Source organism: Salminus brasiliensis, chromosome 4 (assembly GCF_030463535.1).
Source record: "Salminus brasiliensis chromosome 4, fSalBra1.hap2, whole genome shotgun sequence".
In the NCBI taxonomy this organism is placed as follows: Eukaryota; Metazoa; Chordata; class Actinopteri; order Characiformes; family Bryconidae; genus Salminus; species Salminus brasiliensis.
The window spans coordinates 21,966,934-21,991,769 of record NC_132881.1 but is presented as its reverse complement, the minus strand read 5'-3'; the positions used below and the strand labels follow the sequence as shown (position 1 = coordinate 21,991,769).

At 41.4% G+C, this 24,836-nt stretch overlaps 1 protein-coding gene across 1 annotated transcript in view; it reads left to right on the top strand.

Annotated features, from left to right (window-relative positions):
- The window catches only part of myom2b (myomesin 2b), a 32,053-nt gene extending 19,119 nt beyond the window's left edge, over positions 1-12,934 (top strand). The window contains exons 20-35 of the mRNA XM_072677608.1: positions 428-590; positions 1,082-1,188; positions 1,630-1,674; positions 1,935-2,071; positions 2,407-2,551; positions 2,676-2,738; positions 4,735-4,802; positions 5,064-5,177; positions 6,205-6,292; positions 6,394-6,432; positions 7,231-7,336; positions 8,326-8,489; positions 9,428-9,464; positions 9,620-9,642; positions 9,745-9,800; positions 11,089-12,934. Of these exons, the coding sequence (XP_072533709.1) occupies positions 428-590; positions 1,082-1,188; positions 1,630-1,674; positions 1,935-2,071; positions 2,407-2,551; positions 2,676-2,738; positions 4,735-4,802; positions 5,064-5,177; positions 6,205-6,292; positions 6,394-6,432; positions 7,231-7,336; positions 8,326-8,489; positions 9,428-9,464; positions 9,620-9,642; positions 9,745-9,800; positions 11,089-11,526 (1,793 nt within the window). The 3' untranslated portion in view covers positions 11,527-12,934. The remainder of the gene's footprint in view (positions 1-427; positions 591-1,081; positions 1,189-1,629; positions 1,675-1,934; positions 2,072-2,406; positions 2,552-2,675; positions 2,739-4,734; positions 4,803-5,063; positions 5,178-6,204; positions 6,293-6,393; positions 6,433-7,230; positions 7,337-8,325; positions 8,490-9,427; positions 9,465-9,619; positions 9,643-9,744; positions 9,801-11,088) is intronic.
- Positions 12,935-24,836: the final 11,902 nt, after the last annotated feature.

Here is a 24,836-nt window from a genome sequence, read left to right as displayed (position 1 = left end):
AAAGAGGGAGCGAGAGAGCCACGCTCTGCAGTGTAGGACCCATTATGGGAGGTGCTCTGAAGTGGCACAGGGAGCAGCTGTCTGCCCGGCTGCCGATAAGAAAAAACCAGCTGCCGGACAAGACGAGATGATGATTCATCTTGAGCCGGCCTGAAACATTCATAGTCGAGGAAAGGGAAGTTATTCAGCCTTCCGCCAGCAGAGTGCACTGTGGGGTCGTTTGTGAGAGAGCATCTTCCCAATTCACAGAGGAGAACTGTACTGATGCGTTGGAGGCAGATGTGGGAAGCATGCTGACCCATAATCCAGCCATATCCATACTATAAATCCAACAAGGCTGTTCCATACCTCTACATACCTTTACATAGTGTGGGATTTCAGCTGGCTTGTGCCTAAGCCCTGTTCTTCTCTTGCCTTGTGTGTGCAGGCGCCCAGGAAATCAAGTGTGGAGTGGATGAACAGACCGGCGACATTTATCTTTCTTTCGAGAGCTGCCAGATGACGGAGATCTCAAAATTTGTGTGGAAGAAGTCCTACCAAGAGATCACTGACTTCTCCAAAGGAATTTCCATTAAAACATCAGGCAGCCAGTAAGGAAAACAACACATTTATCTGTCAGTTCATTGCAATGAATCCAAGAAGACAGATTTAGCTAGTTATCCACAATGGTAGCTGCGTTAATCAGTCTGCTAATTGCTCCGAGCTAGCTCCAAGCTAAGCACAGCTCCACACAGAGATCCAACCATCTCCTCTGTTTTTCTGTGACTGAAGTGCAGTGCTGTGTTCTCGCCAGCATCAAGTTATCAGAGGCCCAAGGGGTCACAAACTACAATTGTGTAGGATGACTGCAGCTTAGTATTTATATTATTTAAGACTTTGTGAATTTCTGCTGTTTAAGAAATGTAACGGTTGAATACCGTGAACACTGCTTAGCTAAACCTATTGAAACCTATTGGTCATTCTCAGATCGGTCAAGCCCTACACAACACCACATTTCAGCGTGAAACTATTTGAGCAGCAGTTCCGTCTGTGACGTTCCTCCTAAATGCATTCCGTTGTTTACTCGTGTGTGTTCATCTAGCTCAACTCTGTTGTTCAAGAACCCTGATAAAGAAGATGTAGGCACTTTCTCAGTCTCTGTCACAAACACTGACGGAGCTTCAGCCAGTTACAAGATCACAGCAGAAGGTGAGGCCTGGTAATGAAATAATCATAGCGGAAGTTTTTAATGTATTATGAAGTTTGTTACTCTGAAATCCTGGAATGTGCGTTTTAATATCTTATGATGCTGGGCTTACTTATTAATGTGGTCCAGACAGAGTTACTGACAGAGTAACGCTCAACACATCACTTACACAGATGTTGACCTGCCTAAATGACATCATCTGAAAGGCCAAGGACGTAGGCAATGTCAAATGCTATTGCAGCTCAGTGGCTGTCAAATGCATTTCATTTACAGTAGATTGTGCACTGTCCTTTTAAAATATACATTACAATATACTGTCTTAAAGAAGGTCTTTGGATCAAAGAAACTTTTTTTAGTGTTGACGTGTGTCATGGAGGCATTTTATGAACTGGGCTTTTAAACATTTACAGCTATACAAATAAATGTTCTCTCCTGCTTTTCAGAGCTGAAGAAAATGCTGGCACTTAGCTATGACATCCGCAACCCAAGTAAGTAGCAGGCCACAGAAACTATCTTCTTATTTTTATGCTGGCTAATTACAGCCCTGCCCAAGAAGTTATCCAACAGTGGAGATGAGTTAAGGGCAGAGATTATTGCATGAGCTTTGACCGTCTCCTCAGTCTCTTTCAAGTGTTTTTTTTTTTTTTTTTTTATCAGTACACTCAGGTGAGAATTTGGGAACAAGCCGAGACTGTTTTTTGTACTGTTTCTGAGGTCATGTGTGTGACCACCTCTCTTTCCGCCTCAGTTATCCCTCTGAAGACCGAGCTGGCGTACAAGATTCTGGAGAGAGGTCGCGTGCGCTTCTGGCTGCAAACTGAGGGCATCTCCTCTGCCGTGACCTACAAATTCTTTGCCAATAACAAGGAACTTGTCAACTGTGAGGTAAGGCAACAAACGTCAGGCAAAGTGGTAGTGACAGCTGCATCCATACTGGTGACGCCGACGTAAACCGGCAAGCGCTGAGCGAAAACTCCTATTGGTTTTATGTTATGGTGACCCTAACTCGTACTGCTTTGCACAACCCTACCTCAAACTGCCTGTGACTGACAGCAAAATGTAATAACAGATCTTACCAAACAGATTCAGTTCCATCAAAATAAAACAAATAAAGAAATAAAGAAGACCACCCATTGCAGCTGCCTCTAGCAAAAGCACCAGAGAGAACTATTTACCTCTGTGTTTGTTTTTCTCTCTTTTTTTTTACCCTCTTTCTCCAGCAAACTAAGATGAGTCATGATGTAGCCACAGGCACTATCGAGATGGTGCTGGATCACTTCACCGAGGACAACGAGGGGACGTACGCCGTTCAGATTCAGGATGGAAGAGCGAAGGCCCAGTCCTCTCTGGTGCTGATCGGAGATGGTGAGCTGCCTAGTGCTGCTGGGGTTTATCCCAACTTTATCTGGGAACTTCATGTTCTTTCTCCAGACTCAGCGCAGTAACCCTTAACCCTGCCTCCGTTTTTTTTTTTGTTGTTTTGCTTTAGCGTTCAAGGCAGCCCTGGCAGAGGCAGATTACCAGAGGAGGGAGTACATCCGTGTAAAAGAAGGTAATGAACTCTAAGCGGCCATCAGTGGATGCAAAAAATGTAAAGCTTAAACAAGACATGTTTAGATCATCATTTGAATTCTGTGTTTACATGGCAATAGCGGGCCTACCATATGTTTACAAAAATGTTTGCAGAAGCAGCTGTAGCAAAATCTCCCCAACATCATATCAGCAAAGCTCGTAAAGCAATGATTGTTAGGACAGTTGTAGGTTGAATTTTTGCTGAATAGCCCCACGTAATTTATAATTCAAATGTTAAAATGATCATTTCCAGTGGTTTTATGTGAAGTGCTCTGTTTGAGTCAAATTTTCTAATAATAAAAGGTGTCCAAAATGTTTAATGCTTATAAAAAACACATCACAACTATTATGACATAGTTGTGTTACTACTATTATATTATGAATAGTGATGTCCCGTTGAGGTTTTTTTGTTGCCTGAGTCTCTTAACACTGAGTTTAGATGATTGATTTAGTTTAGTATAGACTTTTCTTAAAATGACTGTTTCGTAGTGTGTTCATTATCTTATAATCCAGCCTGACTCTTCTCCCTGACCAATCAGCTCCCAGTTCCTCTGGCCTGATATGTATTGTTTGTCGACTACTCATGTCAAATAACTGGTTTGTAGTAGGTAAATGTGCTGTGATTTGTGTTTCTTTAGTGTGTGTAATTTAGCATTAGCGTTAGCCTCCACTTGATTTGGAATATGCTCTGGAATATTGGTTTTTTTTTAATAAAGAAAGGTGTGCAGTTCTCCTGTCAGTAAAACAGACCATTTCTGGAAAATGAAAACAGACCATAATATATGAATCTTTAAAAAACTATCACTGAGCTTTTTAAAGATTCATATATCATGGATTGTTTTCATTTTCTCCACACTGCAGAATCTAAACTCTTATTTATCTTCTAAGAAATTCAGCACTGCTGCCGGCTGGGCAATAATGTCTGTTAGTGGTGCCTTGAGGACAACAGATGGCGCCCTAAACACCGTGGTTAAAACAAAGAATCTGAACTGGATTGGGATTAAAAATTTTGTACCTGATCCATTAAAAAAAATCCTGGATCTGCCTGCCAGTCTCAATTCAGTGGATCGGATTGGGACATCACAGTCTGATATCTGAAACATTGTTTTACAATCATTGTGAGGAAAAACGTGTGTTTTGTGATCACTGGTTAAAATTTCTGTGAATAGTTGAGCGAGTAGAACTCAACTAAGAACTGATCTCCAAAAGACAGAAAGTTAAAGATGGAACAGGGGAGGATGCTAAAGTATGGGTGGTGACATCTTGCATAAATAAAATGTGGCCATGGCTTAGTAAGACAAGCTCTATTAAGCAGCTGCCTAACACACTCTGAAAATGAAAATAATTACTGCCCACAAGAAAAGAGAAGACTGTCAGAGTGATTTCAGGTAGCCAAAGCAAATTCTGGAATCAAACATTACCCTAGAAGATGAAAAGGTAATGTTCCAAAATACACCTCAAAAGGCAGAATGGCCTTCCCTAAGAACTGCTAACTGAAGGTTTTACCATGGCCCTGACAGTCCCTCGAACTGTAAAAATACAGCAGTGTAACACAGACCACAAATCTTGCAGAACTAGAAGCACTAGAAGTTTTGATCATGTAGGGTGCCTGACATCTTTGTGTCAAGCCCTTTTCCTTTTTGTTAGAGGAAAATTTACAGAAATGCGTTGTCTTTAACTGGATACCTTTTGGTTTCAGTTCATCTTTTACTATAGTAACGGATATTTTGAGTGGAGGGCCCAAACTTGTGCATGACACTTTATTAGTCAGGAGGGATAGTTGGAAAGCTGCCTAACACTGTAAAGCTCAAACATAAAATAATCCTTCATTTAAAATGTTTCCTATGAATGCTAAAGTTGCTAATAATAGACTAAAATCAGTAGGGCCCATTAAGCATGACAAAGATGGGCTCATGCCCACTATTTCACACCACTACTTTTTTAAGTGTTAATCTCTTTAATCTCCCTCTTCACAGGTCCTCATTTTAGCCAGTTTCTGTCGGTCCATATTGGGGATGACGCCAATGTCAGTCTCATCTGCAAGGCAAGTGAAGTAACGTTCGTCCTTTGTGCAATTAGACCGGCCAAACTCAAACAAATGGCCGCGTTAACGCCACCGCCAATCCAAATGAGCCCAGCGCCAGGCTTCATTCATCTCTGTCATAAAGAGATCACTGTGGCCGCTCAGTGTTCAGAGGCGCAGGAGGAACAGGGCTGACAGATGGCGTTGGCGGCGTGGCCATATTTCCTGCTTGCTCCATCATCGCATGCTCGCTGCCTGATGTGTGTCCTCCCCTCCCCTCAGGTGGCTAATTTGAAGAAGGAGTCAGTGTTCCACTGGTTTAAGAATGATGTGGAAGTGATTCCCGAGGTGCCTGCCGACCTCGGCTCCGGAGTCTGCAAACTCCTGCTGTCTCAGGTGAGAGCACGCCTTCGCTCCCTACTGAGCTAGCACAGAAATAAAACAGCTTTGTTGTTACTGGGCTTAGCCAGTAACACAGAAGGAAGGATAGGCAGGTGGCTGTGGCTAGTGATTGTGGTGCAGCAGCACTCGGGAGCATCACATGTCAATGCAGCATAGCAGTACAATGTACACATATAGAGGAGCTGTATGATTCACTTGTTCCTGCTGGATTGTTGACGCTTTTTGGTTGTTTAGACGGGTTCTTGTCATTGTTCACAATAATATGTGTAAATAAATCTTAGCGGTTTAATCAGAATGCACCAAACTGACTGGGACTTTATTATACATGTATTGATCTGTCTTGTGCAGAAGGATTTGTATGACATGTTCACTAAAGGAGTGATCTGATAAAACTCTTTTCAGGTAGGTATTTAAGCCACAGTGGCTGGCTGAAAGAACATGCCCCAGGCTTTTTTTTTACCATTTCTATACAGCTCGATCTGGCCAGTATATGTTGTTTTCAAAATAAGTTCACAAGCAGTTGGCTTTATCTGACCTTAATTGAATGTTTTTGTTTTTTTTCTGCATACAGCAATAGAGGTAGACATGTGTCTTGTGTCTAACAAAGATTTTACCTGAAATTTACATTGTGTTCATTTGTTTATTGGGGAAAAATATGAGTTGAAGAGAATGAGTTAAAATAGTAGCAATTTACACTAAGCACTAGTTTGTGTAATGGCATTATTACACAAAGTGAACAGTTCCAAATTAACCAAACTCACTTCCTCCGCTCACGTTAGAAAATGAGCTGAAGTTTGTGCTTCAGGAAAAACCAAAACACTCTAAATTCCAGGAGTGGGTGGTCTCAGCCTCCATGGCTGCTGCTGCCTAAACACTTCATTGAAATCTTGAAGTTTCACTGAAAAGCACAGAACACATAATACTCCATATGCGTTGAATGAGCAACCCACAGAAAACCTACTCAACTGGACTGTTTCAGCAAAACACTGTGTTTATTTGTTTCCTCGAATTCTGCTTCCAGTTCTCCAAGAAGGACGTGGGCGTATACAAAGCAACTATCAGTGATGACAGAGGACAAGATGTGTCTCAGGTTGATGTTTCTGGCCAAGGTAATGTTGTTGTTGCCTCATACTACAGGAAGTGTTCTCGAATGCAAATTTGTGAATCTCAAAACATACATCTATAAAGTTACCTTTTCATTTGTCCACAGTCTTCGACAACATCATTAACGAGCTCTCACGCATTGCTGGTACGTATGGGATTTCCGTTTCCACAGGCTTTGCCACTTGTTCTGTCTCTTTAAAGCTAGTCAGCATTTAGCGTATAACCACCGATCGATCTCTGATCGATCCCAGATTTCACTCCCCATCAATAAATACAAAGACTGGGTGTCAGTCTTAAGCAGAATTAGAACTGAGATTATTAAGTCTTTTATGATTTGCCATATATCACCTTTAGTGTTTCTGCAGAGCGACTGCCAAGTCATGATGGAGAACTACTTCTGCTCCTGAGGTAGTTTCGCTGAGTGTCAAGCCTACAAACTCTGCAGACTGTAAAAGAGGATGACTCTTTAATTAATTATTAACACATTATACACAAGTACTGAACGTTCAGGCTGCTCTCCCTTCACACTGTCTCCATACTTGGCTGTTGTCATACATGCATGATTCATGGTTTGAAGCTTGCTTCTTGCTTTCCGGCCCCCTGATAAATATCAGTGTCCCAATAACTCAATAGCCTATGCCTTGTAGCCGATGAATCAGGTATAACACTATAGGGATAACACCACAGTGTGGTTTTGCTTCCAGTACTTTTGGTTGCTGTAAGCCACTCATTAGCAGCATTTTTGACTTGTGGGAGTATTACGTGTCCACCTCCTCCTTCCAAATCCCAACTCTAATCCCCTTTTTCCCAAACCAATCACCAGTTACTCTGCTGGAAACCTCCCCAGTGCACCTCAAACTGGGCTTGCCGTATTTTGTAACTGAGAAACCTGCAGCCCATTTTAAGTTTGAGAAATCTTTCTCTGTCTTTTTCACTCCAACAGGGCCAAGCGCTGCTGATTTGGTGATCCACTGCACCTCTGAGGGTATCATGCTTCAGTGCCATATGAAATACTATACGGAGGAAATGAAGATCACCTGGGCGCACAAGTATGCACACTTTTTCCCCCGTCTCGTGAAGAGAATTCCTTGAAAGGGTGTGGCGGAAATACCCATGGAAATGAAATACCCATGCTCTCGAGCCCCTCGAGCGGGACAGGGGCTCTGCATGTAAACACGATTTGGAGATTTTTGTCTATAATTGTGTCTCTTTGGCGTGCGGCGGTAGAAAACGATTACTGAACTATGGGAAATTACCCGGGCAGAGTGACAAGAGACGGCCGCGCTTTCTGCGCGACTGTCAATACAAAACAAATCTATCAGATTTACAGTTACCTAATGCTCCGGCCCTGGGGAACACCTGGTAGCGGGCAGAATACTAACTCAGAGGGCGAAGCTTCTCACGGCAGTTATGTTAGCTGGTCTTCTCATGTGTAGGCTAATCCAGGCCACTTTTGTTCCGAGCACGTGGGTCTTCTAATCCCTGCATTAACATTTTGAAGTGGCTTTTCCGGGTCTTTCCACCCCGCCGATACATGCTGAGAAATGTGCACAGAGAAAGCATTAATGCTGCTAGGATTTCTTAGGCCGTCTGTGACAATTAGTCGTGCACCCACTGACCGCAGCAGGAAAATTGCTCCTTATGGTTTGCAAAGCAAATCGCTCAGTAGACACTGGATACTTTGCACTGTATAAACTAGTATTGCTGTTTTAAGGTTTTTATGGATCCTAGACACATTGTTTAAAACCATTTTTTTGTAGCAGGAAGTGTGTTTTTGCCTGTAAAAGCACCATACCATTACAATAGGTGAAAGTAAACATGAATAAAAAATATATATATTTAGAAAAATAATGAGTTGATATCTTGCAAGCTAGTTTAAAGAACATAATTTAGTTCTAAATTTCTCCTGGACGGCCCCAGGTCAATTCCATCCCCAGCATAATGAAGCACTCATTAGCTAAATCAGCTACCGGATAATAACTACAAACAGCATTGGGCTATCCAAATAACGTGTTGATTTTCTGATCATTTCTAACAGGGCTAGCAAAATCACAGCTTCTGAGAAAATGCGTGTCAGTGGAACTCCAGCCATGGCCACCTTGGAGATAGTGGAACCCACTGAAAAGGATAAGGGCTTGTACACCTTTGAACTTAAGGATAGTGAAAAGGCGTACACTCGCACCCTCGAACTCTCTGGACAAGGTAAGAACTGATTGGTCCTCCTTAATCCCCATGTTTCCTAATCCTTTGCAATCCCGATTTCAGATCATTAGCAAAAAGGCAGAGCGTTTGCGGTGCCTTTTAGTGGCGGTCTTCTAGGCAAAAGACCAAAATATCCAATTAAAGGCAAGTTTGAGCGAAAGGTTTTAATTGGACACACTGTTTGACCTCTGAATAATCATAACGCTTTTGAACAACAGCCTTACCCTCTAACCAGCGTTCCAAATCCCTTCCAACCACAACATTAACCTATTTCAGCCCGTCCAAGCTCTGAGCTCCTCATGAGATGGCTTTTTTTTTTTTTTTAACTTTCATAGAGTTGTTTTACTCATGGATCTAGGACTTTGTGACAACAGATCTTCTCTCAGGAATCCCTCATTTTTTAAACCTCCTACATCTGTTGGGCTACAAGCGTTTTTCGCCTCCGCAAAAAAAGAAAAAAATCTCCCATGGTCGTCTCTGCATCGGGCCTTGCACGGATTTGCAGTTGAAAGGAAAGGCCAGCGCCGCAGCTGCGCACACAGGCAACATAATCAGGCAAATCCAGGGATGAAATGGCGGCAACAAAAGTATCAAAAGGTGCAGATTGTGGCTTTGGCAGCAGTTGGTCAACAAACTGTTTGACAGCAAACACAACCAAAAGTCTGTGTAGTGTCTGACAGGTCATGCAGCCTGTGGAACGGCGACAGTAATTAGGAGGAAGGAGAGCTGTGCCCCGCACCACACAAAAAACAATGCTATTAAAATAATGAGATATGAACTTTCATATTTTTTTTATATGGCGTCCCTTCAGGACGAGAGAGAAGAAAGCAGGGACTGAAGCCAGAAAGTAGTTTCTCCTTCTTGCGCCTCGTTTCGTCCGAGCTTAACTTTTATCTTCTTTCTCTCTCTCTCTCTCCCCCCCCCCCCCTTCCTTCTAGTCTATGATAATGCCTATGCAGAGTTCCAGAGACTCAAGTAAGATAATCATTGCTTCTGAGGCTGCTTGGTTCTCCACTTTCTCCCGAATGTTTAGCAATGCAGAGCATGTATGCTGCATGTCAGCGTGTGGGTAAAATATTAGCGTGCGCTAATGAGCCCACTAACAACGCCATTCTTCTCTTGCCTTTCAGAGCAGAAGCATATGCTGAAAAGAGTGAGTATGCTCGTTTGAGTCCTGGGCGCTTGGTGGGGTCTTTTTTTAATTGGCACAATTAAATCCTTCAGCCTGACTGTGGTGTGATGTTTTGCTTTGCAGATCGTGGCAAAGTGGTTGGTGGCCTGCCGGATGTTGTGACCATCATGGAAAAGAAGGTTTGACTTCTCTTCAGTATGCTAGTCGTGTAATGTAAACACTGTGGAAAAAAGAAAGAAAGCACAGGGTAAGGAAAATAGCGTTACAACGAAAGCCATTCATGGCTATCTATTACTAGGTATGGGCGAATAGCGCTTGCTTGCGTTTTGCAGGCCCGTTAAGTTGGCCTCGTGCTGCTCATGCTGTTGCATTAGTGATCCGAGATGCCACAGGGCCTCTTTGTGGAGTGATTTTGAATGGTGAGCGGTGGTCTGTGGACAGGGCAGAGGATCATCTCCTCTCTTTCTGCATGAAGAGAGCGTGTGCTGGAGGGCTTGGTATTCCTCCTCTCCCGCTCTACAGTCACCCCGCATTGTCTCCAGCCTCATAATCCACTGTTGGGGAGCATCAGGGAGGCGACTATGGGAATGTCGTCTATTCAGCTTCGGGAGGAATATTGGCGGTTCTGTGATCCGCCTGAATGACCAGCTGTGGAAAATGTCCAGCGTATTTTCTCCCTTTCAGATTCAGTGAATGCGGTAGGTCCGTGGCTCACTCACGTCCCATTAAAAGGCAAGGAGGTGGCCATCCGGGACCTTTGGCAGGGCTTTCGCATTGAGCGATGCTCCGATGAGAGCTCCCTTAAGGCTAGAGAGTGGGTTATATGTACTTTTTATAGAGCTTCTCTCTCTTTTTTTGCAGCAGGTGCATTATTCTATTTAGTCCATATTTCCATTATGAGCCCAAATGAGCAAGCTTATTTATAGCTGTTAGTCTGAACACAAGTTGATGTGTGTTTACCCATCGTAGCAAGAAGTTCACTGTAAGGCTTTAGTTTCTCAGATATTTAAAGACTTTTGCCAATGTCATAGTCAAGGGTGATGCTGTCACAAGGTCAGAGTACTGCATTTGAGAATATAGCATTGTGCCATAGAGATACTATATATTACCATCAAAGGCATTTAGAGGAGAATGACTCCAAATTAGCACCATGGTAAGATACAGATTTCCAGTCTGGACGCTTTTGCAGATTGAAACAAATTGGGCCTTTTCTAAGGCTCTGTTTTTCATCTGATGTTGCTTCTCTGAGGAACAGTGAGAAAAGTCAGTGTTGCGATAAATTACTTTAATACAGACCCAAATCTGAAATGAGTTTCTGGGGAAGAATGACAGCATGCCACAGACGTGATAAAAAAGAGTGATCTAGTTTGAAAACACTGCCTCATCCTTTGAGGACATCTTGCAGGAGGAACAATGCACATCTGTAGTCTACTACATTCTCTTCTTCTCTGCTTGGCTCTCCTGCAGACCCTGAGCCTGACCTGCACAGTGTGCGGTGACCCCAAGCCACAGGTTACCTGGTCCAAGAACGACCAGGAAGTGGAGCCCGGTGACCAGTACGTGATCTCGCTGGACTCGGGCAAGTTCGCCAGCCTCACCATCAAGGGGGTGACCCTGGAGGACTCAGGCAAGTTCACCATGTCCGTGCTGAACAAGTACGGCGGTGAATCGGTGGACATCGTGGTCGCAGTGTACAAGCACGGAGACAAGATCCCGGACATCAAGCCCACACCCTCCCCTAAGAGAATCACACCTCCAACCCTGCCCATCGTGATCCCTTCCGCGGCCAAACCTGCTGCGAGCCCCGCCGCTGCCCCTGCCAAGTCTCCAGCCCCGTCTCAGGCTCCCAAATCTCCCGCCCCAGGCCGAAGCGTGAGATCCCCAACTCCGTCCAGGAGGAAGTAAATGAGCCTTCTCTGAGCCATCCTATTTCAGCACAAAAACACCCAAAAAACAGATTAATCCCTTAAACCCTAGGCTTAGTATTCACATATCATTGTCATAGGGCCTATATGTCACATTTTTGCTGATTCTTTTCTCTAAGCTCCACTTATGATGTTTGTGTGTGTCTTACTTCATTTACATGACTATTTTCCAACTTTGCAATATCCCTTAAAATTAAACAGGCTGTTTTTGTTATTGTGCCTGTAAATCTACTATATGTAAATAGCCTACATTTTGATTGGATGCCCTGTGTTTTTTGTTATTGTTTTTTGTTTGTTCTTCATTCAGAAAACCAGTCCAGGCTGAAACACTCCTGATAACTTTAGCTTTACTCGGCAGAGCTTAAAAGCTGTAGGACGAATAAACGAATTGTTGTCACACAAAAATGGCTTTACAGGAGAAGATACAAATCTGTCTTAACTTTCTAGCCATTTAGCATTTCTGTCGGTTCATTTATCATTACCTTTTCACACAATGTAAAGAACAACTGGCAGATTCATGTTTCAAAAAGTGAACAGTAACAGCAAAAATTTAAGACTTTTTTGCATGACAGCGACAATATTAGTTGGTTTTTGTGAAATTCAGAGCAGGTGGTTTTGCAGCTTATCTTCAACATACAGGCTGTATGGAATTCGTATGGAGTTATACTCTTATTTAAAACCAAGTATAAGAAAATGTTCAGTTTGGCCCTTTGAGGTTTATTATGCAGTAACTACTAAAAATGATTTGTCTACTATGGAACTACTGTGTTTACATAGTATAACAGTAAAGAATTGAAGAATGGTCTTTACAGTTTACGGGATTAATCTGTTCAGAGTGACATGGAATAACATTAAAAAGTTACGTTAAAAAAAGAGTAGATGGCATTTCTTTTTACAGAGGATATTATCAGAGAATTCTGAAGTCACTCAGGGCTTTGTGTGAAAGAAAATAAAGAAAGTTGGGAGAAAATGGGAGATGGGGTCAGGTTATATTTAGTGCCTTCTCCACTACATAACAAAAAAAAAAAAAAATGAAACAGTTTGTCATCTCTGTTGCCTAAGCGGAGTGGGCCTCTAATGAATTTGGCTGCCTCTCCGTAGAGGTGCTTTGGTGAAAAATGGCCCTGCTTTTGATGCTTAGTTTATTAAATCTCTGTTTTTTAAAAGCTGTACTTTCAGTTAAGCAGAGGAATCCTGAGGTGTTTGCTGTAAGTGGGGATGGATGGCCCCCGGAGCAGTCGGGCCTTCACTTTTGGCCACAGTTGGGCCCCTTCACTGCCTCCAAATAAATCTCCTCACACCAACCCCTCTTTTCTCCAGCCCTCTCCTCTCCTCCTTGACTTTCCTCTCGCTTTTGTGTTATTAAAAGAAAGTAGTGATCACGTCCACCATGCTGTGCTTATGTTGTTTACCAGACAACTACACACACACACAAACACACACTCACAAACAGTGCTTGAATGCACGGCGATGATAAAGGACGAAAGCGATTAGAGGAGCTGCTGGGCCCTATCTGAATTGCATCAGCACTTTTTTTTTTTTTTTGCCACGTCACCGTGCCCACTCACAAGCTGTTCCTCACAATTCATGTATACAGAATGCCTTGCATGGAGTACAGTGGAAACAGACCCTAATTCCGCTCCCAGCGTGTGACTTTGATTTGCACTGCCTGGGTAATGCTTCATGCAGAATGGCTTCAGTGCCACTGTCACAGGGAGACGCATTCATTTTAGCCATGCTCTCATTCTGCTGCTCATTAATTGCCTCCCCCGCCTTTACAAGTTGATTAACGATTGCGGATCTTTAATACTCCGAAGCAGTCGAAAAATGGAAATGGTTTATTTTCGAACCGCTCCCATTTTTGCTGATGAAATGGCTCCAGTAATCATTGCACTTCAATGGGAATTTGATTAGAATAATTAAAATGTAGGGAAATTGAACTTGTTTAGATTTCAAATGTGACTTTAATTAAATCATGCATATTTAATCACTGGAAATGATTTGCTTAGAAGTCATAGGTTTCTATGGCAACTCGCACAGATCCATAAATCCTCCCTCCAGACATGCTTACAAGATGTCGCTTCTTGATGTATCATTTTACCCTACAGAACAGTATCGATTGTGTTTGCGCGCTCGGGCCCGATTCCTGCTCTAAGTAACAGACTGTAGCAGCCAACGTGAAGAAGCTTTGACTGTTGTCGCACCTGTTACGGTTGGACAGTCGCTCGCAGGACAGTGGGAGAGCATACCACTGGTGGAGAGGCAGCCACATGGTGGCACTGGCGTCTCAGCAGGGGGAGTCCACACATTTGAGCTCTGAATCCCACTGAACCAATGGGAGAAGCAGCCCAGACACCAAATTATGGGGCTCAGTTTTACATATTGATTTGCTGTGGGAAGGTGAATCACACGACTACGCAATGTGGACAAAATATCCCACTCCAAACACACAAAGTCGTGAGATGAGTCGAAATCTTTTAGAAATAGGGACCCTTTACCAGCCTTATGGAGACCATGATAACATGGGACACACACACACATACACACGACACACACAGACAGGCTCAAAATGTCAGAAAATGCAGGTGTCCAGGTGATTGTTATTAATAGCTCCACATGCAGTGGAAATCCCATCAGCAGTGTGATGGCTTGGCTCACATTTCAACAGGAGCTCACACGTGACCATGGTGGCCAGTGATATGACTGAATTGCTTTTCATGGGGCCATATCCCATTGCATGCCACAGGTTTCATACAAGCCACATGCAATCAAAGATTGATATATATATATATATATATATATATATATATATATATATATATATATATATACAGCATTTCTGAGAAAAATGTGCTCCTGCGTGTAGGAACCTTTTCAATAAATAGAATCTGAGATTACTTTGAAGTACAAAGTTTGATATTGTTATCATCGCGAGTACACCAGGCATTTGCACTTGCAGATTATCTCAGAGTGGGTGAGAGTGCTTTGAAGATATGCGAGCTATCACCACACAGAACAAGAGAACCATGCCAACAGAAAAAAAGTTGGAGTTTCTCATAAATACAACAACAGACAGCAGGGAGAGAAAAAAAATGAGCTTGGTAATATTGCAGCCCAAAGCCCGTCAGCTTTTTTTTTTTGCTTTTCTCCATTTACCAGGCCGCATTCTTCTCCGCAACTTAAGGAATAATGAAATCAAATGGAAAGGGCTTATTTTGTTGTACCGAAGAGCAACGTCTGAAAGACCAAAACGAATTAAAGTGCTTGTATCTAGTTGAGAACGATTTAACAACCACCCTTTGTCCCATCTGCCTATTCAGACGGCCCGCGCAATTTGAGCAGCTGAAGCCATGTTGCTTTTGAATGAGCTGTGCAGAGCTTTCTTATGCAGCTGCATCACCTGTTGTCTTCACTGTTGAAGAGCGCAGTGTCTCGTACTACTGAGATCTAAAACCCAAGACTTTCATCCATTTGCACATCAGTGTTTAATTTCAGGCTTAGATCCACACATACTAGATTGTAGGATCACAATTAATGCTACAATTAATGCTATACACAATTAGATCTGACCTTTCGAGGCATGGACTCCGCAAGACCTCTAAAAGGCTTCCTGTGCATACTGGAAAACCCCCAGTCGTCTAGCCATCACAATTTGGCCCGTCTCAAAGTGGCTCATGTTCTCATGCTTGTAAATGTTACCTGCTTTTAAAATATCGCCTTTAAGAACTGACGGCTGTTCACCTGCTGCCTAATATATCCCAGCTCTTGACAGATGCTATTGTAGATGAAGACAATCAATGTTTTGCATTTCACCTAATGTTATGGCTGATTGGTGTATATGAGTATACAAGTCAAAATCTATTTTGTTCTATACGTACAGAAGCAGGTGAACAGCTCGTTCTTGAAATTGATGAGTTGAAAGCGGGGAGAAAAGGTAAAGCATAATGATCTGAGCCTCTTTGACAGGAGCCAAATGGCTTGTGAAGGCTAGATGACTGGGTCAGAGCATCAAGTATGAGCAACTGATTGACTGAACTGACTGAACCAACAAGAGGGGGATGGATGCATTGATGTGCGAGAGGGTGCGAAAGGCAGTCCCATCTAGCTAGATCCCACAGGAAAGCTACTGTAGCAGGAAAGCTACTTTTGTGGAGTCCATGCCTCGACAGGTCATAGCTGTTGTCAACATGAGGAAGACCTACACAATATTAGGCAGGTGAATTAAATGTTATGGCCGATTCAATTACATATTATACATACTATATTATATATTATATATACTATATATATATATATATATATATATATATATATATATATATATATATATTTAGCTTTCTTCAGGTGTTCCTGTTCCCTCCCACATCCCAAAAACACACTGTAGGTGAATTGACTATGCAAAAATGCCTCTGTTTGAGATTGAGGTGTGTGAGGGAATGGGTGTATGTGGTACCCTGCAATGAACCCAGCGATTCTGAGTAGGCTCCAGATTGGCGACCCTGACCAGGAAAAGCTAGTAATCAGATGGATGAATGAATGGATTTTTTTCATTTGTAAGTCAAACTCCACTGGTTACATACAATGATTAAATAACCTCATCATAGCCTGAACACTAAGGGTGGGTTTCTTGAAATGGACCAAGTACAGTTTTGGACAAACTTGCTGAGTCAGCTGTGAATCACCATTGTAAAGTTTTGACAGCTTAATGAACGTATTTATTTAGATCCTCTTTTCATCAATACAGAACTCTTCACTCTAGCTTTTGTAAATAATAAAGAATCGAAAGCACCAACTGAGTATTAAATTCTTTATCAAATTGCAGGATTAAAAAAGTACTGAACTGACACTTTGTGAAACGGTAATACCTATTGTCTCATGATCTGCCCATGTATTTCAGCTTGTATAATACAGTGAGGACACCCTGAGACATATTTCGGTGTAAAAAGCTAAGCCAAAGGACGTCCAGTACATAACTCTGATTGATACAGCCTCGGAGGAGGTGAACGAGTGGTCAGTACGTTAGTACGTCCTGTTGCTGGAGTCTGGCCAGGAAACAGGGGTTAATACTTTTACTCGTCCTGTGATAGGTGTCCAGAAACCTTTTTAATAACGGTGATAGGAAATGGATATGAGAAATAGAGGTTGCGGCCCAAAGACTTGGCACATGCCAGGCAATACATCAGTGTTATTTGATAATAACGAGCTTGCATAAGCTGATATCCTGTGAAACGGATGAAGGATGGCAGAGTTCTTCCAGCCATTCCTGAGCGCACTTAAAATGTAGGTCGCTTCGGAGGGGGCAGGCTGTTTAAGTTAAGCAGGGCTCTTAGCTTGATGTGTTTTTTGCTGATCAGAGGGGTACATTATAGTGCTAAAACAACACGCCGCGGTGCATCGGAGCACGACACAGACACTTGCTTTCAGAGCTTGGATGCTATCCATTTTCAGTGGTCTCAACAGAGGAACTCACTTTTCAAATGACAAAGCTAATCAAATCACTCCATCAATGCTGACTGCCTCTGTATCCTGCAGGAACTACAGCCAGTCCTGCTCAACATCTGTGCAACTGTTCAGCCGACGAAGACAAATCAAATCTGAGCAGACTGAGTGAATTACAGGACTAAGTTCAGTCAATACCGCAGATTTGGATATGTACCATATTCCTCAAAGGTAATGCACATAAGTTAAAGCAAGCATAAGTTAGAGGGTAAGGATATCCATGATGAACCTTCTGATCAGTGTTGCTGAGCTGAGACTCAGTTAAGACCGAGACCAGGACACATCAAGCCTGTTAAAGCTAAAACCTGGTTTACACCTTGTCACTTCATCTGTCTTGAGTGTCACGATTATATCTGGATAAGACCAAGCCCCATAAAAGTGCAATACACCCAAGACGCATTTAACCCCGATACAAATCCGACTTCAGAAAGTGGTCTGAGATGCATCTGAGCCACATTATAGCAGTGTAAATGGATTTCTCTCTCCGAGATACAACCAAAACACCTCCCCATGCAGTAAAATATGTGATCCATGTCTGTGAGAAAGATAATCATGGAGGATGATGGCGTGTAAAATTACGAATACTGAAACAGCAACCATTCTTAAGCTACGCACAGAACGATAAACTGGTTTGCATATTCCTTCCCACACAGTAATCAGACTTTAGTTTGACTAACTGGAGACACATTTGTCTACCGAGTGTAAATGATTTGGCTAAAATCTTATCATGATACAACCCAGATACTAGTCACATGAAGTGACCAGGTATAAATGGGGTCTAGGACTGGATTTACACCTATGGTCACTTCATGCTTTCTGAGTATCAGGATTATATCAGGATATAGCCAAGCCATGTAAAAATGCAATCCAGTCACTCAAACCACTTTACCCCAGTACTACTGAAACACCAGTCATTATTGCTGTGCAAAGAGTGAATTCCATCCCACACAGTAATCAGATTTTGGTCCGACTAAGTGGAAATGCAGTTATCCACCCAGTGTAAATGCATGTGTCTAAAACCTTATCAGAATCTTATCAATCCTGGTCAAACATGAAGATTTTGTAGTAGTCAAATCCAAGGTAAGATCAAAACCAGGAGAGGGCGAGAGTGAGTCAAACCAGAGACCAGATTAAGATGCATGAATACATAACATATACCATGATAATGATTTAAAAAATGAATAAATAAAGGATCCTATCAAACTGCCTTAGTTCTTAGTTTTATATATATTAGCAAATCGAAATGTTATACATATTTCTTTTCTCTCACACATATTCTTTCTTCTAAATATTGATATTAAGCTACAAAATAAAACATTTACTGATTGGATACTGATTAAGGAGAGCAGTCACCCATTGTTCCCATGTTAGTTAATCTGCATACAGCTTTTTAAGACCTATACATCACTGCCTCTGTACACCACTGCCATAGATTTAAAATGAAGCAATCAGGATGTGACTGAAGTGAGGAATCTTGGCTTTAATTCAAGCGATTTATTAACTATTTTGTTCATTGTTTTTATTACAGCCACTTTTACATAGTCCCTCGATTTTCACAGCCTCAAAAGCAATTGTACAAGTGAAGTTATGACACCTTTGGGAGCTGGTCCTGAAATACTCCCAGTTAACCCTATGTAAATCCTCACACCATCCGCCTCCCTGTCTCCTCCCTTTTTCACCTTTTCCTCACCTCCCGCTCGTCTCTGACTTCATGCACCTGTCTAGAAGCTGCCAGCCCAGCCCAGCCCAGCTCAGCCCAGAAAGTCCTCCCCATTCTAGTCTTCAAGGGCGCAGTACATACTAGCAAAATGACTGTTTGCTCATTACAATTAAGGACATAAAAGGTCTGGGGCCCTATTTTAGCAATCTTTTAGTGAGCCGTCAACCGTTCACAGCGCAGCTTGATTTAGGGCATAAGTGTGTCTTTGCTATCGTAACAATGGGAAAAGTATCCCTTCACTATTTCTCATCAGTAACGCTCTCTCAAGAGAGTAGGCATGGTCAAAGTGTACAACTGAACAGTGAAGTCATAAATAAACAAAATAATTTCAATAAACCAGGATGAACTTGTACCAGAATGCTACGGAAAAAAGTATGGGGAAGGAATAGGAAGGGCTTGTAATCTGAAACATACCACATCAGCTGTTAAACATGGTGGGGGCACTGTTGTGGCAGTGGCATGTATAGGTTTAAATGGAACTAGATCACTAGTGACGAAGTAGCAGGATAAACTCTGAATTCTATAGAGCTATACCTTCTCCTGAAAGACAGAAAGCTCTACAAACAAGCAAAACTAAAAGCCATCCATGGGTTTCAGCCTTCAGCCAGTCATTGACTACTAAGAATTTGCATCCATGTACTACAAAGAATTCTTAATTATTTTCGTTTGTCTGATTACTTTTGAGCCTGCAAAAATGGGGTGGCTGTTTTGTTTTGATGTTGTTAAACCCCTTGAATTAAAGAGTCTACACTTCAAATCTTGGTTCCTTTAGTTCACTTCAATCAACTGTGATGGTGTACAGAGGGACAATTACACAGTTTCAGTTTCACCATATATTTATGGACCAGACTGTAGAAATGATTTGATGTATTAACAGTGGTGCTGTTGCAAGCAGCAAACTTACAGCACTGTATGCTACTACCACAATGTTTGAAGGAATAGGGAAGCCTCTTTACCTTGAGACCATCACAAGGCCAAAGCCATTCATTTGCAGTCTAAAGACTGGCCTCAATACTAAGACCTTTAGTTGAGCATTGCAACTTTACTTCTGATACCTTCAAGTACCTTCTTGGTCAGCACTGCGTTGAGTGTAGATGCAGTGGAGTCTGTTGCTGCTGACTCGCAACATTAGAACCAGAGAAGTGTCAATGTCAGTAAATCATGGAGCTGAAAGAGCAGAATAAATCAATCAGAGACGGAGCCAACACATGAGTCAACATCAAACTGGCCAAAACACTATGTGACAAACTGCGTAAAGCATTGTTAGGACGCAAGAATGGACTAGTAAACTTAGGAACAGAAAATGGCCTTGACACACCATGAAAGACTATAGCAGTGGATGACCAAAATGCAGGGGACTTTCATGCTTGAAGAGAAACCTGGAGATGTATCCAGGATGTAGACATATATGTGTCAAAGACTAGTATAAAGATAGAATACGCCAGCATGACATCAGAGGGTTCATGACAAGATGAAAACCACTGGGAAGCTTCAAGAACAGAAATGCCAGGTTACAGTTTGCTGAGAAGCACATAAAAAAGTCTGTAGAGTTCTGGGACATAGACTTATGGACTGTTGAGATGATGCTAGATCTGTACCTTTCCATGTACCTGAGTGATGGAACGAGGAGAGGATGCAGAAAAAAAGAAACTGCGTATATGGTAGCATAGAGACAAGAGCTGGTTCGCTTGTCTACTGATGACGTGACTGTCAACAGCAGCATCCCTGTAATTTCTGCAGGAAATAAAAGTATTGCATCTGCTGATCATATGTTTCAACTCATCAAGAATAAGAATGAAGCCAAAATAATCCACAACACATGCAGGAACACAAAATTCTCTTATGGACATCAATCAAGGACTATGTAAGAATTATTTCAGATTATGACAATTCATCCTATTACCATTGATTTCATCAAATGCTGGTGGGAGTGAGTGGGTGTTCAGGTTATGTACAGAAATACTAGGTTTGTAAAATCAAGCATCTAGTCATGCAGTCTGCCTTTACAGACATTAGTGAAAGACAGGGTGGTTCTAAAGAGCTCACTGAACTCTAGTGTGGCACTGTAATGATACAAGCCAGTATGTCAAATTTCCTCCCTCTTAGATATTCCACCATCAACTCTGAGTGGTATTATTAATAAGGGGAAGCGTTTAGGAACCACAGCAACTCGTAAAATGACAGAGCGGGGTCGCCAAGTGCTGAGGCACATAATGCACCCTCTGCCGACTGAATAACTGCAGTTCCAAACCAGCTGTTAGAGCTGCAAAAGGTGGACCAACTCCACATTATTGCCTATGGTGTCATAAAAGCTCCTGCAGGTGTAATGTGTAGGTGTCCCAATACTTTTGTCCACATAGTGCATACAGACTGTGCTATCATTCCTATAAGGTTCCTCCACTACAGAACTGCACTACAGCTATCAGCTTAAAAAACAGAGGGGGAAGCTGTGAGATGAAACCCATGGCATGAGACATCAAGACCACAATCTTTGACCAAAGGCTATTGATAGTGCAGCGCTCCCAAAACATAGTCACATCAAATGTCCCAGAAAGAATGTCTGGACAGTTTAATTTAGAATCCTTTCACAGAGTGGTGCAGGTTCTCTGAATCAGCTGAAAGTGAGAAAGTAGGCACACTGGCTTTCTGGAGAAAAAAAAAAAAAAAAAAGTATTATTGTTAGGAGCATAGAGTGAAATATTGGCCTGTATTAAAATTACAGTCACATCCTCAAGCTTGACTGTCATGGTAGACTGCTAAAGGTTCGGAAATTGTGTTCAGTCCCCAAATTATAGGCGTTTTTCCTCTGAACTGCATAAAGAGGACCACTTTCAAAAGAGGCAACCTTGCCCCAAGCAAATTTTGCCATTGAACAAAATTTGGAAATGAGGAGACTATGATTGGAATATTGAACAGTGGATGATAATGTGGAAATGCTTTCATTAATAGATAAAGGCACACAGTGTATGCCAGCCCCATGGATATATTAATCCCATCTATATATTTTATAGACAAATTACAGTAAAGGCTATAAAATCTTAAAGACTCTTAAAGACTGTACCTTGGCACCAATATGCTCGCAGGGAGAACATCTTGCATTTTTATATTGGGCTCTTCTCTGTGCACAGCTTTGGTCCGGTCTGGGAATTTATTTTTGGGTTTGCCGGCACAAGTTGCTTTCAAACTGCATTTCAAACCAATTTAAATGAATCAACAGTGGTTCAATGGTGCACCCTCCTGATGCGTTCCAGTAGATTTAATCCATGGATGGTATTGGATATATGCCAGAAATCAAGTGCCAGTAACGCAGCTCTGGCTCTCCAGAAAGCAACAGCAAAAATGAAGCTCTAGCTCACCGTTTCAGAGAATGGTTTCTGTAATAACACAGGGAGGACACAGTGGCAACACACATGGGTCAGGCCTTTTTCATCCCCTCTGCCCCTTTTCTTTTATAAAGACAGAGCCACTCGAAATAGAATATCATATATTACCTGTGCTGAGTTTGTCTGATATTCATGCATGTACCATCTCATTGTACTGTGCTGTGCTGGAGAGGACTATATGGAGCTAACCAGAACTCCATGCTATGGGAACTGTAAGCTTTAATGCAACATGAATGTTAATGCATGCCTTTTTGCAACTACAATATGTGCTCATAATCTGCTGGAAAATTATTATTAAAGTTAAATAAAGCGTACATAGAACCATTTGTCAATGCAGTGAAATGGTGAAAATTGTCAACAAGCTCAAAGCATGAGTAGACTGATAAATCACTGTGCTGATCAGTTATTTGTCCCAGTGTTACTGAACTCTGCTAAAGCATAAGTAGACTGAAAAATCACTGTGCTGATCAGTTATCTCAGTGTTACTGAACTCTGTTAAAGCATGAGTAGAATGATAAATCACTGTGCTGATCAGTTACTTATCTCAGTGTTACTGAGCTCTGCTAAAGCCTGAGTAGACTGATAAATCACTGTGCTGATCAGTTATTTATCTCAGTGTTACTGAGCTCTACTAAAGCCTGAGTAGACTGTTAAGTCACTGTGCTGATCAGCTATTTATCTCAGTGTTACTGAGCTCTACTAAAGCCTGAGTAGACTGATAAATCACTGTGCTGATCAGTTATTTATCTCAGTGTTACTGAACTCTGCTAAAGCATGAGTAGACTGATAAATCACTGTGCTAAACAGTTACTTATCTCAGTGTTACTGAGCTCTGCTAAAGCCTGAGTAGACTGATAAATCACTGTGCTGATCAGTTATTTATCTCAGTGTTACTGAGCTCTACTAAAGCCTGAGTAGACTGTTAAATCACTGTGCTGATCAGTTATTTATCTCAGTGTTACTGAACTCTGCTAAAGCATGAGTAGACTGATAAATCACTGTGCTGATCAGTTACTTATCTCAGTGTTACTGAACTCTACTAAAGCCTGAGTAGACTGATAAATCACTGTGCTGATCAGTTATCTCAGTGTTACTGAGCTCTGTTAAAGCATGAGTAGACTGATAAATCACTGCACTGATCAGTTATTTATCTCAGTGTTACTCAGATCTGCTAAAGCCTGAGTAGACTGATACATCACTGTGCTGATCAGTTATTTATCTCAGTGTTACTGAACTCTACTAAAACATGAGTAGACTGATAAATCACTGTGCTGGTCATTGATAATTAGGCATTTATCACAGTGTTATGGAGCTCAGTTAAAGGATGACTAAAATAAACACTCTGTAGTGGACATGATCACTAGCCATGAGTTTAGCATTGATGTTGTGCTGGACTCCTTAATGTGTAACTCGCAAAACATATAAGTATATAGCTTTTATGAGGGTTTCTGGATGCATTTACTAAAATGTTTTGCTGGGCAATAGATAGAGAGATAGAGTGCAATAGATGCTAGTCCTACTCACAGGACTGTGAGAGCAGCACTGGACTGAAGCAGGTGATATGAGGAAAACATATTGAGAATGATATGAACCATAAAAGTAAATTTCCGTTAAAAATATTAATTGAACAATTACAAATAAACTGACAACCAGTAAACATAAAATAACCAGTTAAAGAACCAATTACTGAGTAACAAATACAACAGCGATTTGTGATCTTATGTACTTTATAAGTAAAGTAACAGTAAATGTGTTTTAACAAAATATGTTACATGAATACATTTAGGAAACATTTAGTATTTAGCCATCAATACTTTATACCAACTCTGAGACTAAACACTTTTAAAAACATTAAGACAATTCAGTAAACTGACAGGTTCATGTGTTGTTTTTTCTTTTTTGGGATGGTGTGATGAAATCACTAATGTAAATTATGTAAATGGGAAGAAGTTTAGCATATTTCATAAACATGCAATCATGTACTGAATAAATTTGTTCTTAATTGTCACGTAAATCTGACACAGAGCATCATACTGGCACTAAAGATCTACTGCAAAGGTCTCTGTACCTAATGTTTGATGTTTAGTTAGTTTCATACTGTGACCACCACTCTAATCTAAGAGAACAGAAGCAAGGAGGATAGAGCATAGGAGCACAATGTTGGAACAAAAAGGGGAAGAATATGATTCATGAGCTTTTTTATGAAAGAAGAAAGTTCATGTCTGTTCAGTAGTGATTAGAATAACTGGGGAATTCATGCTGGAAACAGGCATGACATGTATGGCATGAATATATATATATATTAGTCTTTTTCCCCCATTTGAAGCCCTGGTAAAAATGTAAATTACTGCTGTTCAGACTTTCCCCATTTATGGAACAGTGCACAGTTACAGTATATTACTTATAAGCTATTTATTTAATTCCTTGCCTTCAGGGAGTGCTACTGCACAATACAGACAAAATAAATAATATTACGGCAGTACATTGTCAAAGCCTTTGTCGGTCACTAAATGGCAGCATGGAGTACTAAATAAATAAATAAATAAATAAATGGGCTGAAAATTGCCTTGCTTTAATATTTCAGGTACAAAATGCATTTTTAATGAAGGTACGATTAGCATCATTTTGTTTCAGATATATGTGAATCTTAGTAAGGTGTACATTACTGAAACAATTTAATGAATGTGG